General features: G+C 38.8%; 1 protein-coding gene across 3 annotated transcripts in view; it reads left to right on the forward strand.

Moving 5' to 3' along the window:
* The window catches only part of Erc2 (ELKS/RAB6-interacting/CAST family member 2), an 822,395-nt gene that overhangs the window by 278,829 nt on the left and 526,492 nt on the right, over positions 1-17,074 (forward strand). For all 3 annotated transcript variants that reach the window (XM_028754073.1, XM_028754072.1, XM_028754074.1), the window contains one exon: positions 6,886-7,053. In XM_028754073.1, the coding sequence (XP_028609906.1) occupies positions 6,886-7,053 (168 nt within the window). The remainder of the gene's footprint in view (positions 1-6,885; positions 7,054-17,074) is intronic.

The following is a 17,074-nucleotide window of genomic DNA, read 5'->3' on the forward strand; positions in this document are numbered from 1 at the left end:
GTTAGTTATTAAGGAAGAAGATAAACATGATAGTGAAGATGATAAGCTAAAAAGAGAAATTTTGTAATTTCTAGAGCAGCAGCCTAAAGATGAAAATAAAGTAAGTAAAACAAATTTAAATCTATGTATAACTTTCAAGTTATGGGCAAAAAGTAATAATGAGGAAAAAAGTCATTCCAAACAAGGCAGAAGGAAAAGCCAAAAAAGAAAGAATAGTGTGGAGAGAAATCTCAGGTGTCACACTGAATTAAAATCATGTGTCTGTAATAAATATTCTATTTAATCTTTCTAGACAGAATAAAGGGATGTGAAGATTGCTGGTGGTTTTGTTTGTTTTTTTGTTTGTTTTTCTTTTTTCAAGTGGCTTGAACAAACCACACAGGGCTGAAGAGACATGGAAGGTTTGGAGAAATGTCTCTGTGAACAAGAATGTTTGCTGTGTGAGCACCCATACCTGAGTTTGGATTCCCCTACCTATGTTTGTGTATGTACTCCAGTACTGTGGAGTAGAAACAGGCCCACTGGGACTTGCTGGCTGCCAGCTTATTGCTAGGTTTAGTGAGAGACCGAAGGCAGAGTATTAGAGTAAGACATCCAATCTCTCTCTCTCTCTCTCTCTCTCTCTCTCTCTCTCTCTCTCACACACACACACACATACACACACACACACACCATATCACACCATATCACACCATATCACACCACACACCACACCAAGTCACACTACTAAACAAAGATACATTGAAAATGAAAAAGAAACAGGCAACAAAATCCTAGCCACAAAAAAGCTGCTCTAGACTTTAAGGCAAGGAAATAATTTTTAAAGTGAAAATGATGGACAGAAGTATAAGAAGCAGTTGATTATTTTATCATACAGTGGTTAGTTTTAACACATCCCCTAAGCAATAAGCAGATGAAGCAGACTTTTTAAAGTGAAACATATTAAAAGTGTATGTTTAACTTCATGAGTGATTTAATACTGGGCACACAATTGGACAATGCATATAGCAGTTGCTAAATATTTTTTTTAACTTCTCTTTTTAGTATAGTATTTTGATTGACTCTTTTGGAATTTTGACAATTATTTATTTATTCCCCCTAACTCTGCCCAGATTCAGATCCACCATCCTCACAACCTTGCATCGGTTTCATTTGTTTGTTTTAAACTCATTGACCCCGGTTTGTTCTGCTCAGATACTCGTGGGTGTGGGCTGACGGACTGGGGCATGGCCAACCTACTAGAGGCCATATTTTAAAAGAAAAATTGACTCTTCCTCCCTTAAAAACCATCAAATGTCAGTATCTCCTCAGATAGAGGTGAGGATCATTGTCCCTCTCTTTGTCCCATGCTAAAATATTCACTGTCATGATCTTGCACAGATCTTGGGTAAATAACCACAACTGCTTTGGGTTCATGGGTGCAATGATCCTGCTGTGTGCAGAATACAGTTGCACTTAGGGTCTTCCTGACCTCTGGCTTTTGCAATCTTCTCACATACCTTCCTCGGATGGTCCCTGTCGTAGTTTGGATAGGAATGGCTTCATAGACTCGTGTATTTGAATTCTTGGCCCATAGGAAGTGGCACTATTAGGAGCTGTTGCCTGGTTGGAATAGATGTGGCTTTGTTTGAGGAATTATGTCACTGTGGAGGTGGGTTTTGAGGATATATGTGCTTAGTGAGACAGACAGCCTCTTCTTCTGCCTGAAGATCATGATGTAGAACTCTCACCTCCTTCTCTAACACCATGTATATCTGCCTTCATGCTGCCATGCTTTCTGCTATGATGATGATGGGCTAAGCCTCTGAAACTGTTAGCCAGGCCCAATTAAATGTTTTTCTTTCTAAGAATTGTCTTGGTCATGGTGTGTCTTCACAGTGATGAAACCTTAACTAAGACAGTCCCTGAACCTTTGTGGGAAAGGAGTGTGATATAGTTTTCTCATTTGTGTCTGAGCAGTCTGCAGTTACGTTTTCCTTGTACCTTGACTAGCTGTGAGCATCAGTGTTAACCTTCATCCACTGCACAAAGGAAATTTCTGATATGGTCTGAGAGCTGCACTAATCTGTGGGTATAGAAATGAGGATAGTGGGCAGTTTGATACTATTGACAAAATATTAGTGCTGGTTTTACCCCTGGGTCTTTGAGCTTCTCATCCATGGGTTTTGGCAATAACTATAGTACCAGGGATGTATTTTCTGCTGTGGAATGGGTCTCAAATCCAACCAGAGAAGCAGTTGATTACCCCTATAATATTTATTCTAGTGTTCTACCCATGGGTGTATCTTAGCACACTGGTTATTATTATAGCCTATGGGATTTACAGCTAGGTGGGACTGCTGCTGACTTTTCCCCCTAAGAAGCTTACATAGATCCTTCTGGTACTATGAAAGCTAGCCAATAGGGAGAATGCTTTCTGGTTAATACCAGCTTGATTTCTCCTTGTCCTGTGTCCACAGTATGGAATCTTCAGCACTATGGTGAATGATAAAGAGCAAATGTAATGGCTTGCACTATTTTGGTAGTTTCTAGTGTACTCCTGACGGTGTACTAGTGGATTTTTCATTGGGTGACCTATGGCTTTGGGGGACAACATTATCTCCTTCCACTACATATAGGTTAATCCAACTATACACACACACACACACACACACACACACACACACACACACACCTTTATACATTTGAATATATATTGGGAAATAGACTTGTAAGCTATTCATGAATTAAAGGGAAATAATAGGGATTAAAATAGGACTGAATAATGTCTGTACTGCAAATTGAATTAGTGGCATCAAGCTAAAGTGTTATAGAAAAGAAATTAATAGTTTTAAGTCTTATAAAAGAAGTAATGGGTGCTGAATTATCCAGTCATTGGGTAAAAGCCCTCACTATGCAAGCATGAGCGCCTGAGTTTGGAACCTCAGTATTCATGTAAAAGGCTAGGTATGGCTGTTAGCACCTGTAATCTCAGTGCTAGGGCTAAAGGGCTGGCAGAGATAGGAGAATTGTTGGGGCTTAATGGCTAGCTGGCCAAACTACGAGGTGAAAGAAAAAAAGCCCACAAAACTGATGAGCTCTAGGTTCAGTGAGGGTCCCATCGCAGGAGAACTAGGTGGGGAGCAATAGAGAAGTAGCTTCTTCCACATGCATGTGTACAGGATGTATACACCTGTACCATGCATGTGTACATGCACACACTACACATAATACATACATAACAAACAGAGAGGAGGGGAATGGAGAAAAGTGCTAAAAGGTAGTGAGATAAATATCTAATTTATAAACATAGGAAAAGCAAGTGGAATAATTCAAAAAGGTACAAGGAAGAAAGTACTGTAAAAAATAAGAACAAAAATTAATGAAGCAAAAACCAAAAATGAACGTGTCTGGTCAGCACTTCCACAACTGGATCTCTGATCTGTTGGTTTAATTTGGCATTCTTCTGATGAGGTCAAGCAAGTAAACTCTAAGGATAAATATTTGAGAAAGAAAACAAAACTATAGATACTGTTGGTAGAAGATATAATTAGGGTTTATGAAATCTTCCTGCAAATAAATATTAAAATTTAGTTGCATTGTGGAGGTCTTAGTAGGGAAAAATACCGGCTTTCTATGATTTTGCTCATGTTTTCTAATGAATGTCCAAGTAAAAAAGAATTCTTTTTTTGTTTTCAGAAAAGTTCTCAGAGCATATTAAAACAAGCTCCCGTAGATAAGTGTATACCAAAACCCAAGATCAACAGAACAGATGGGAACAGAACAGAGCACTCTACCCAAACACTAGATGAAAAATCCTGAAAGAATATCCACAAGCTGAATTCATTAACATTGGAAAACATTATATATCATGACTAAGTGAAGTTTTCCTAGAAATACAAGGAACGGATAATGTTGAAATTCCATTGATGTTACTCATTACAATAACATATTAAAGGGAGAAATGTATGGGATGGAAGCAGAATGTTGGATAATATTAAGCATCTTTAATGATTTAAAGAAACTCTTGAAATGATTGTAATAAAAGAGAACTTTCTCAAACCTAAAAGTGCATCTTCAAAGATCTAATTACTATATTTGTTAGTAAATAACATTATTTTTCAACATATGAAAAACAGATGTCAAACTAAATGATGCCATGGTAAAAAATTTCCCTTTGAGACCTAGAACAAAACAGGCCCTTCTTCCTGAGTGGTCTTTTTATGTGGCTGGTGTGCACTTGCACATAGTGGAGTTGTCACAGGGTTGTTAGCTTTGTACTATGTTATCTGGTTTCCAAGAGGGGGCAGAGACTACCAGTTGGGATTATCATAAATTTACTGGACTCATTCCATGCTGGTTGGCTTTGAGCATGGGGACAGAGACTGTCAATTGTCATCTAGGTTAGGGCAGAAACAGAGATACTGATACTTTGTCACATTCAGAATCAGAATCATTGTTCAGTGTGAGTTCAGGTGTGGAAAAATAGACCCAATTTATGATTTGGAAAAGTGACGTTTGTGAAGTATTGAGGAGAAAGGACTGATGTAAGTCACTTCTGAAGGTCATCTCCCATGACTCCTGTCAGTGAACAAAAATGTAGTGAGTTGGTAACTGAGAAAACTGTAGGATGGTGGCATATTGACAAGCTGCTTGTGTTCATACAAATCAATGTAAGTGCTTCGAAAAATATTTTGGTCTTATCTGGTAAAATTAGAGTAAGATACTGGGGTGGTTTGAATAAAAATGGCCCCAGAGGCCCATAAATTTGAATACATAGTCATTGGCAAATGGCAGGACTTGAGAAGGATTAGGAAATATGGCTTTGTTGGAAAAAGTGTGTAAATGGAGGTGGGATTTTAAGTTTCAAAAGCCTAAACCAGGCCCCAAGTCACTGTTTTCCTGCTGCCTACATATCTGGATGCAGAACTCTTAGATCCTTATCCAGCACCATGTTTGCCTGTGTGCTGACATGCTCCCTGCAATGATGACAATGCACTAAACCTCTAAATGTAAGGAAGCCTCAATTCATTACTTTCTTTTGCAAGGATTGCCTTGGTCATGGTATCTCTTCACAGAAGTAGAACAGTGGCTAAGACAGAAGTTGGTATCAGGAATGGAATATTGTTGTGACAGACCTGGCTACACTGTTTGTTGGAGGAATATGGAAGACTTTTGGGCTTTGCATTTAAAAAAGTGGTTGGACCCTTTAAGTAGGGGATAATAGGCCACCTTAAAGGCACAGGAGCATGGGAGATGGTCATTTGAACTGTGGAAGCCCACCTCAAGAAGTTTTAGAGGGAAAGAATATTCGTTAGTGGCCAAGAGACTATTCTTGTGATATTTTGGGGGAAGAATAGGCCTGCTTTCTGCCTCTGTCCAAAAACATCTGCCTGATGGTAAATTGAAGAGTTGGATTAATGGTGTTGGCAGAGGAGATTTCAAGACCAGCCTGGTATTAACTCTGTTGCACAGTTATTAGTGGTCACTCTCTTGCAGATCTGTAATGAAAATATGAAAGCTGAGCAAGGAAAAAAAATGCAAACTGTACAGTTTGAGGAGAAAAGTATCATCAGAAGGTGGAAAGGAGCTAAGTACAGTACTCAGTGAGATACAAAGTTTAAAGTAGGCTCCAATGTTCAGTTGAATAAAGGGAGTGGTGACTTCAGCACAAGACTCCAACCAGCTAAGCTTTCAACTTGTGAAAAGGATTTAAAGAGACGCTTAAGTAGTGAAGGAAACCATCAACAACAGAAAGTAGACGCAGCTGTAATCAAATGAGGGGGTCAATGTTCCAGCCCCAGCAAGCAGCCAAACTTGGCAGCTTTATTCACATGGTTCTGTCTTTAGAGTGAAGGAAAATCGACAATAATAGAACTGTAAAACCATAAGCACTTGCTTACAGAGTGCTTTCTATTATAAGAGTTGGTCATGATGTCTCTTCACATCAGTAGAACAGTGATGAAATTGCATCACCACGTGGTTTACACCTGGATGGAAACACAAGATGGTTTTATGATCAGATTTTTATATATTTTCAGAGTAGCACTGTTGTAAAGATTAAAAACCTAGAACAGACACCAGGCCAGTGGCAGAGCTGATAAATAAATGAGGTGAACTCTTACAATAGAACAGTAGAATACTCTTCTTCAGTAAAATATGATTAAGTTCCTTGTGCATGGCTTTACAAGGACACGATTTAATCTCTAAGACATAAACACTTAAGGCATATGCAACACAAAGTTTTAAAATATGAGTAAACTAATAATATATTCTGTACGGGTGCAAAAGTTAATGGTAGAACTAAAAAACAATCTCAAAATTCAGTGACAGTTCCTAGAGGGCTAAAGGGAGAGGTATGTGGAATGGACTGACTGAGTCTAATTATTATTTTTATTCTTGGTGACTTGAATGATGAGTGCTTCACTTTTTCTTATACCATATATATATATATATATATATATATATATATATATATATATAATGTTCTTTTTGTCTTATTTATGCTTACATTATTTTTCTTTTATTAATTGTCTTCTAGTGATACTCTTGAGTCTTTGTCTACACTGTGAACTTGTTTCTCTGGTTAATTAACTGTTGGCCTACTCGCCAATGGTTTTCCTGTTGACAGTAGACTTTGGGGTTTCAGAAACAAGTAGGTTTTGGCAGGAAGCTTTCACAGTATTGCAGACCTATTGTCTCAGTGAGGTGGAAAGGCATTTGCCTACTTGCTTGTCCCTGTAGGGCCTCTTCCAGACCAGGAACATCTCTTTAAGCAGATACATGGGATTTCCTGCTGGATTTTATAATTGCTGGCCATTAAAAACAGAGAAAGGAGTAGTTGTCAGGTGTAAACTGTTAGAACAGAATTTTCTCAGATTTTGTGATTGTCTTCTTGTTTTACAGATTGATCAGCTGAAACAGGAACTTTCCAAGAAGGAGTCAGAACTTCTTGCCTTACAAACAAAGCTTGAAACCCTTAGCAATCAAAATTCAGATTGCAAGCAACACATTGAAGTGCTTAAAGAGTCACTTACTGCCAAAGAACAGAGGGCTGCCATCCTTCAGACTGAGGTAAGGCATTGGCTCAGGCTCTGGAGAACAGGGACACTTGGCCATATACAATGTTCTTCCTGAGAGGCATCCTGAGAAGAACCCATTCCCAGAACTGCTGGGGCCAGATGTGTTTTTGGGATTCACAGAAGTTTGGGATTTGAAGTGAGACCTGCTGTGAATATTATAGTTTTATGACTCTCTACTGAGGTTGCAGCAATACCTAAGACATGGGGCTTTCTCTTCAGGGAAGACAGTCTCATATTGAGGTGGGATAAATAAAGATGAAGACTGGATTCGTTGTCTCCTGTTGATTTGTGTCATGTTGTATACCCAAGGAGTTCATTTCACATTTAGAATTTTTCTATTATATTTTTCTATTGTTTAGAGCATTTTATTTTATTTTTTTTCAAGACAGGGTTTCTCTGTATAACAACCCTATATGTCCTGGAACTCACTTTGTGGACCAGGAGGGCCTCTAGCTCACCTAGATCTGCCTGCATCTGCCTCCACAGTATTGGGATTAAAGGTGTGAGACAACACGCCTGGCTTTAGAGTGTTTTTGCTGTGGTGGTGGTTGTTGTTTTGTTTGATTTGAGAATAATAAGGAATTAGATCTGGAATTAATTTATTTGATTAAAATCATAATATGATTAGACTAGTTCATACTTTACTTGATAACCATTATATAGATGATTTCTTATCAATTTTCTCAGTGAAGAAAGTATTGTGTGTTTCTTAAAGGAAATACTGCTTTGTTATTTCTGATTCCTATTTAGAGGAACAATAAAAACAACCCCAAACTCCATACATGTTATTATTATTCTCTTTTCTTACTTCTTCTTGTTGGATCACACATTTCTGTTTTATAAGAAATACAAAACACACACTAGTTATCATGTAAATAAAACAGCCATCAAAAGCAATGGACAATATAGCAAAGAAGGTGGTGTGTCAGGCTAATTTGTGTGTTGCACCTTGTGGGTTACTTTGGGAGAAGGCAACATAATCGGTATGTATGTTCTCAGGGGCTCTTTGCACCCTGTGTTTGTATATATAGACTTGAAGATGTATAAGGACATAAACATTTGACTTAGGAATGAGCTGGGTTTGTTGAGTAGATCTATGCTCTCAGTGAATGTTGTATGGGCATTTTCTTTTTTAACACATGGATTTATGGCATAAATTGAAAAATTACTTACATCTCATTTGAAGGGGCAGCAGTACAAAGTGTCTAGAACTCAGCTGTTCAGTAGTGAGCCATTAGCCTCACAAGGCTATTTGAATTTACTTAGTTTAGAAAAATTTAAATATAATGCTTTAATCACTTTAGTTATGTTCTACATATTTAGTAGTATTATGCTGGTAATGTCTGCTAACAGTTTTCTAGAACAGGGATTTACTTGGGATCCAACTCTAGCCCTTTGGTTGATTTTATAAAATGTTATTAGAACCTATCACATCTATTCATCTATATGCTTTCTTGCTCTAATGGCAGAGCTATGCAATTGTTACAGAGCTTGTGTGAGCTGCAGAGGTGAAGGTATTTGTTGTCTCATCTTTCATGAAAAAAAAAAAAAGATTGTTGGCCCTCTCAGTGTGAGCAGGCATTGTAGTCCAATAAAGTCTCCTTCTTGATTCCTACTCAGGCACAGGCCAGGTAGTTTACTGAGTCCTATCCAAAAGCATATTTGCTTTACAAAGCACCTTTTTATATCTGCATTTTTGTCTTAAAGTTTTGTAATTATGTTACTGTGATTTGGGTGGGAGACAGTATGATGAGCAATGCAGTCTGTTTGCCCAAACAGGTATCCTAGTTCCCTGACAGTTCCTCTCCAGAAGGAAAAGTTAGGAGAGCCAGCTCAAAAGGCCTCTCCCTTCACCATCTTACACTGATGCCTACAGTAGTTTGCCTACCCATCCTTCTACTTTACTTCTTCTGCATGAACACAGTTTAAATTAGACCCATACATATTTCATGAAAAAGACTGAGATGACATTATGTGGACAGCTTCTGTCCCATGTTCAATAATTAAATGGCCCAAAGGGGAGATGGTGCTTTGAAGTAGAAATGAAGTCACTCTCTGAGGACAATGACGTGGTATTTCTGCACTCTTGCTTTGAAGTTGAGAGTGAGATATTAATAAGTTTATTGGCTGAAACAGCCAAGGGATTTTCTTTTGCCTTTTTTCTTCTATTAAGATGACTGTGCATAGAAACAGAGGAACAAGTTGCCTGATGATGTCTGTCTCTTGAAGAAAGCAATTTAGTTGAAATTAGCTCTAATCGTTGGGTCATGAGGGAAGGATTCTGATAGCATGGTAGAATATATTAAAGTGCTAAGGACAAGAATTGAGGGATCCTCAAGGGTCAAAACACTACACCACAAGAAGACCTACAGAGTTAACTAACCTGGGCCTGGTCTGGGGGGGCTCACAGACTAAACCACCAACCAAAGAGCATACATGGGCTGGACCTGGGCCTCCTACACAATGGTAGCAGATGTGTAGCTAGGTCTTCATGTGGGTCCCCAACAATTGGAATTGGGGCTATCTCTGACTTTGTTACTTGCCTTTGGAACCTCTTCCTGTAGCTGAGGTGCTTTGTCTGACCTCAGTGGGAGAGGATGCTCTTAGTCCTGCTGTGACTTGTTGTGGCGGGGCAGGTTAGTACACATTGGGGATGGAGTGGGGGTTCTTCCTTTTCTCTTGGGAGAAGGGGAAGGGGAAGGGGTCATGAAGGAAGGGGTTTATGAGGGTGGGATTGGGAGGAGAGGAGAGAATGGAGCTGTGATCAGTATGTATAGTGATTAAATAAATTAATTAATGAAAAAAACAGAAAGTAACTAAGAAAGAAAAAAAAAGGTGCTACCTCCTCTTTGCTTCAACAGGAAAACCCGTCTCCTTATCTCATATGTGGTTGCTTAGTGGGAAGGTAGTTGCTAAATGAGATATGTTACATCTCATTGAAAGATATGAGTTAAAATATACCTAAGGGATGTGGAACTTTTTCTCAGAAGCGGTGATATGAGACAGTTGCTAGCAGTTTGATTTCTGACTCATTCCAAAAGGCTCTTCCCAGAACAGAAGAGAATGGGAAAAGTCTTGCTGGCTTCCCTGGAACATCTCTGCTGCCAGCTGGCTTTAGCCATATATCTGTACTGCCATATAAATGATAGCTGTCACCGCTTATTCCTTGAGAACACAGCATAAATGACAGCTGAACTGGCATAATAGTTCCTCTCTGTAAGGTAGGTTCTGCAACTAGGACCTTTGTGTTTGGGAGGTGGTAGGATGAAGGGTGGGGTGAGAGGTGGGAGGCAAGTTGTCTGGGTTTGTGGCTATGTGGCTTGGCTCTTTGGTTAGCTTGTTTTAACTTATACAAATACCCAGGCGCTTTTTGACATGTGTGCAATAAATCAGTGGAATAATAATTATACACATACAGAGATACACCGCATGGCTCTTAACATAACATTTTACTTTTTAAAATAGCTTCAAAGGACCCCACAGCCACGTTTCTTATTTTGCTATTTCCTTTAGTGTTTCCTACACACCATTTTACCCCATCCAGCAGGTCACGTCCTGTGCAGCAGTTAGGGTACTAGTGAATTGGCTTGCATTCTTTCTTGCTTTTGAGTAATTATCAATATGAACAGAAATAGGAAGGATAAAGTCCTACCATTTATTTCAGATTTCAGTTGTATTTAAAATGTTTTTTAAAAAAATAAAGGAGCAAACACAGTGTTTAGAAGTCAGAGGTCTGTGGTTACGAATGAATCTCCCTGTTAACATATATGTGTATGGGGGAAGGTATGAACACAGAATTCAGGAAAGTACTTTCCTTGCTTGTAGTAAAGTGTCCTAACTGCAAGTTGAGTTTCCTGTATTGCTGTTGCTATTCATTGTCAGGATGGTTGAGCAAGTTACATTTTTTCTCACCTATTGTATTTTAGCTTTCTGAGTTTGTTTTGAAACTGAGCTTGTTGCTGTGTGTATAGAGAGGCCAGCCTTTCACAGTTTAATCCAGGTACCTTCTTATGCCTTCAATTGAAACAGAGAAATAAAGGTATTACCTATTGGTTCTTTTGTGAGTACTACCAATGGGTTCTTTTCTCAAACGAAGACTTTTGCTTCCGCTGTTTTGGAGAGCAGCCTTCTTTCTGCCTCAGCATGATTGCCAAACCACTAGTCATGGTGATTCTTACTCATACTTTCTAGACAATGTGTTATAGTCTACACAATGTTAAAGTTTTGTTTGCTTGTTTTATACTAATGTATGTTGCAGATAGATCAGAGAGGTGATCTATATGTCTAAGAACTTGTTAGCTAGCAGGGATTATAGGGGTTTCATGCTCCGACAGGCAAGGAGCAACATGTGTTGGGTAGGGTTGTGAGTTCCATAGCAAAGATTTATAGCTTTCCTTTTGAAAATGTCATAATATAGATTATATGTAATTAATTACAGATTCTTATACAATCTCTAGACATTCTTTCCAGAAAAATTCCTCTTGTGGTATCTTGCAGATAATTCCACACAGTCAAGAACTGTTCAGTCTTTAAGAGCCACAAGTTTGGTGCAAGATAGTCTTGTCTTTTATTGTTTTAAGTTTGTCATAATACATACATTATTTTATGTGGGATTTCCAGGGAAGGACTTCTGCTTCCTGTCTCATCTCCTGCCCTGGTTGCTGGGAAGTGACTCTCTACTGACCTCATTTGAGACTTGATGAAGTGATAGTTACTGTCTTTCTTCAGATAGACGTTTGCTGACTGTCCTGCGTGATCAGCGCAGCGTTGCACGCAGGTGCTTTTTTTTTTTTTTTTGCTTTCATATCCAAGAAGCTTTTATTTTTTTTTTTTTTTTTTTATTGGATGATTTATTTACATTTCCTATGTTGTCCCCTTACCCCATCCCCCACCACCCCCTCGGAACCTCCAATCCCCTCGCCCCTCCTCCTTCTTCTCTGTGGATGTAACCTCTATCTACACCCCCCCCACTCCCACCTCCCCACCCTCAAAATTCCCACCCCCTGGGGCATCCAGCCTTCATGAGGTCAAGGTTCTCTTCTTCCACCTATGCCCAGCAGGGCCCTCCACTTTTACATATTCAGCTGAAGCCCTGGATCCCCCCCTAAGTGCTCCCAGGCTGGTGGTTTAGACCCTGGGAGCTGTGGTTGGTTGGTATTGTTGCTCTCCTCATGGTGCCACAAACCCTTTCAGCTCCTTCACGCAGGTGCTTTTTAAGCAATTAGTAGCACACACTCAAGTCAGCTTTGCCAGCTGCTCTGTTGCGCTTTCGGCATTGTGGGTATGGTGCTCTACTTTCAAGCCTTGCAAGGAATGTCTTTAGAATTAATAAATTAAGGGACTTGGTGAAAAAAAAACATACAAAGAAAGTCCTCCTGTCATTTATATTTTTTCCAGCCCTGTCCCCTTATTGGCTTCACGGTTTTCAATGTTTTTATTCAGTGGGGAAAAGGCACCATTTGAAACTTTTATTGATAACATTTTTAACTGCAAGAAAAAGACATAAACCTACAGAGCAGTAACTATCACGGTGGCCACAGTTGGGAGGTCTGCAAAATGCTTTATTGCCAATAGGAAAAAAAATGTTGGGAACCACAGTCATTACAGGGGTCACCACCTCTGTTATGTGTATCCCGTTCCCATTTTGAGAGGAGGGATGACGACAGGACCAAGTTCCATACTTTCCTTCCCCTAACGTCTACAGGCTTTGTTTTGATTTTCTCTTTATTAATGATGTGAAAAGTTTGGGGTCAAATAAAAATGAGCCAAGGTCGGGCTTTTCGAGGCTCACAGTGGTGAACGTGTCCCTGTATCTAGCTAGCCAGGGAAGGGCCTGGCCAAAGGGGCTGACCTGGCTGTCTACGCCTTTTTAGCTACTTTGTAGGTTTTAGCTATCCCGATGAATTAGGAAGGCAGCCTTTTGCTTCCCTGTGGTACAACAGGAATGACCTGTGGCAAAAGAATCAAAATAGAATGCAAGGATCCTCCTTAGCTGTGGTGAAAACGTTCTGTGGCCATTGCATGGCAGTTCAGGGATCGTTAAAAGATGCCGTGGATAACTACCGACATCGTTCTCTTCCGTAGGTCAAGAGTCTAGTACAGTTGTTGTTCTGAGTTCTCAGAAAACGCCTTATTTAACACCTTGTTAGGATGAAATTGCTTCTGACTTTATAAACACAGGTGTTCGGCTTGAATCCTAATGAACTGTGAAATAGGTAGATGTCTAAAAGGAAATTCTATAAATTGTGAACAGGGCTCTGTCAGCACACTAAATGGATTAGGGAAATTCATTGTCTGCCCTGTAACTGAACACCAGTGTGATGCGTGCCCCTGAATTAGTCCTGAAAAGCCAATAAACCAGAGGAAGAAAGCCGAGCCTAGGAGATGTTGATTGTGGGGGTTCCCCACCACAAATGAATCTGGTACTGGGCAGCTTGGAAATCAGAATGACTGTTCAGAGAAAGGCCAAGAAGGAATACATATGAGCAGACAACACAGAATTTATGGAGCAAAACCACAAACACCTTATTTTCCATTGTACTAAAACAGTGCTATTTTACACTACTCTTTTTGTATGTAATTCTGCTTTCAATTTTATATTGTTACTACAACTCAAATCTCATTATAAGTGTTCCAACAAAAATCCCTTTTTAATCAAAAACTTTCCAAGCCTAGCCATTGTAGGGATTTTTTTGAGCAACCTATTTTTCTACTGGAACAAAAGAATTTGGTCCCTCCTTGTTGAGCTTGTGGGGATGTTATTTGACCCAGGTGGCCAAACATGTAATTAAGATAACTGAATCATTTGAATTTCTGCATTAAGTCCTTTCATCATCTGAGGCCATTGTTTTGGGGTAGAGAGATAGGGAGAGTCCTTTTATTTCCTCTCAAAGAAAATAAAAGATTGTTAGTGCTTTTGCTGGCTATACTTCTACAAGTTGTGACTAGAAGTGACAGTACCCAATTAACAAATCACCTATGGGAACAACCATGCCCACTGGTGAGCTCTGTTCATTGGAAGGAGCGTATATTTCTGCTGTGTCTGTGGATCGCTGCCCTACCATTTAGGAAGGTAACAGCCTCCAGAGGAGACTCTAGCAGACCCTTCAAGATTACCTGCTTTCCTCTAAAAAATGTTATTGAAAACAGGGTGTATTAAGTATTTTCATCCACTTTCACCCTTTCATGAGCCCTGCATTTGGAAAGCAGTTTAGAAAGTAACTCTGCTCTCTGACACAGGCTCTGTGTCTACTTCCTGTCTCCCTTGAAAAAAACCCCAAATGCTACAATTAGGGTTTTTTTTTTTTCTGTGTATTTTCACAGCAACCCCAAAATGCCCATTTAAATGGCATGGCAGGGCCTCTGCAAGATGCTGCTCCATTTAAATGTACTTCTTTTTCTTTAAGTTAAATACATATATTTATTTTATATAGATATCTTGTTCTCTGCTTTTATCTTGTTTTTTAAGGCAATATGATCAAGGTAGTAAGTTGTATGAATTTAACCCTGGGAAGTTAGTTTTACTTAATGAAATATATTGAAGCCTACAAAAGTTTTGGCATTTAACTTAAAATTTAAAATTTTACTTATTATTATTAGTGTGTATGTGTATGTGTATGGGAGAGAGAACATACATGAGTCATGGTGTTCACTGTGGAGGTCAGAGGTCAACTCTCAGTTCTTTTTCTCTGACATCCTGGGATTTGACTCATGTCATCCGGTTTGTTTGGCAAGCCTTACCTGATTCTTTGAAATGTAGGTGATTTCTCAAGACCTTCTAATGAGCATTTTCCTTACAACATTACTTGGAACTTATTTATTTGAAACTGTAAAGACTATAATTTGGAGTTATAACATCTTCCCAAGTGTGAAAGGATGTGCTGAGGGTGACTCTGTGTTGGGAACCAGCCATACCAACTGTCAGAAAATCTCTCCATAGCAATGACATCCATAAGTGAATGCTTTCGCAGTCATTCAGAGAGCATGTCAAGAAGGGAAGTAGGGCGAGGTTGACCCAGATGTCTCTGAGGGCATTGGTGAGGCCACATCGGCTCTCCAACCTCATTCCTATCCACAGCCAGGGAGGACATCAACATCAGCAGTTTTAACTATTTAGAAAACAAACTACATTTGCACTTTTTATAATGTGTATGTGTGTGCACATACACACATATTTCTGAGAAAGACAAAGCATTTCAATACAATATAGACAAAATCATTTTTGATAACCTAATTTGATCCCTGGTAAGTTATTTCTAAGGTACCTACTGTGCGTTAGGCATGATGCTAGGGCAGAAAGTTTGTAAGAGCCAGAATAACCAGGAAGTCTGCTGTTGAACAGTTTCTCTTAGAAATGCTTGCACAAATAAAATCCAAGAAATGTCAATATTAATGAACCTGTTAAGGTGGAGGTGGGAAAATTTTGTAGGGTCCTACACCTAGACAAAGACTCTGGGAGGAAAATTAGCCTCTCCCAAAGATGAGTTCCTATTGGCTGTTTGCTTAAGAGTGTGCAGTCTTGAAACCATATATTTACAAACAACAAAATTAGATTCATTAAGTTATACTTACATATATTTGTACATACATTTATGAAACAATAATAATCAAATAAAAAGAGGCTATGGACTGGAGAGTTGGGTGAACATGGGAGGGGTTGGAGGGAGGGAAAGGAGGGGAAAGCTATGTAATTCTATTTCAATTAAAACATAAAAACATTTGATAAAGCTAACAATGCACTGTTATTCTCTTGTATCCCAGAGGTGCCTATTCTTAGGCAATGTTTTATGTTAGTACCAGGAGAAAAGACATGTTAACTCTTATATATATTACAGAAAATATCCTTAACTACAAATCTATCTTTCTCTCCTTCTGTGTATCTGTCTGTTGTGTGTGTATGTGAGTATGTGTGTACATGCTTGGAGAGGTGAAAAGTCAAAGTTCAGTGTGTTCCTCAATTCTTCTCTACTTTTGAGATAAAGTTTCTCACTGAAACTTGAATTTACTAATTTGGCTAGACTGACCAGGTAGGCCTAGAGGTCCTTCTGTCTCCATATCCTCAGCTCCAGGATTACAGAGCCATAATGTTGTGCCCAGAGTGATTATTTGTTTGTTTGTTTGTTTTTTAACGTGGATGCTGATTGAACTGAAGTCCTCATAGCTGTACAGCAAATCCTTTACTGACTGAATCATCATCATAGGCTTCTACAAATAATTTTATAAAAATGATGTGTAAAACTGGTACATTTGGTGGCAAACTGTTTTTGCATGTGAAAATTATTGAACATAAAAATCAACTTAGAGAGATTCGTGGTAGATAAAGGGTTCATATTTATAATGAATGGAACTTTTGAAAATAGATGACCAAAGAGACAAGAGCCCTATAAAATAGTAGGCCCAATCTTCAGTCAGCATACAGAGAAATGAACGTAAATATACCCAATATTTAATGCTTAATCTGAGATGAATGCATATTAAAACTACATTGAAAATAATTTTCACCCGATTGGCAAAAGTCCAGAAGTTTAAAATCCTTTCTGTTGGCAAGGCAAGGGGAAAACTAAACCTCTAATAATGATGGTTTTAAAGCAGAATCGTTATTTCCTTGGGAGAATTTGGCAACAGTTACCAAATTTTCCATGTTTACCTTTGTCTTGGAATCTCAGTTCTAGAAATAGATATCGAAGGTACACTGGCAAAATATGAAAATAACTCAAAATTTACGATTCTTATCTACAAAACACTGGGAATAATCAAGATATCTACCAGGATCAGACTGATTTAATAAATCCTGGTGATCTATAAGATAGAATGCTATACAGCTATGCAAAACACAAACTAGGTCTTGGTACATCATGGGGTGATCTCTAGATGACATTGTCAAGTGCAAGAAGAAGGCTGGCATGCTTGTTCATGTATAGATTCAAGTGCCGTAGCCACACCTGCATAGATACAGCAAACCATAAAATCAATAAGAAATACTGGAATTGATATGCACACAACCTAGATGATGA

Source organism: Grammomys surdaster, unplaced genomic scaffold, assembly GCF_004785775.1.
Source record: "Grammomys surdaster isolate TR1022 unplaced genomic scaffold, NIH_TR_1.0 125979, whole genome shotgun sequence".
In the NCBI taxonomy this organism is placed as follows: Eukaryota; Metazoa; Chordata; class Mammalia; order Rodentia; family Muridae; genus Grammomys; species Grammomys surdaster.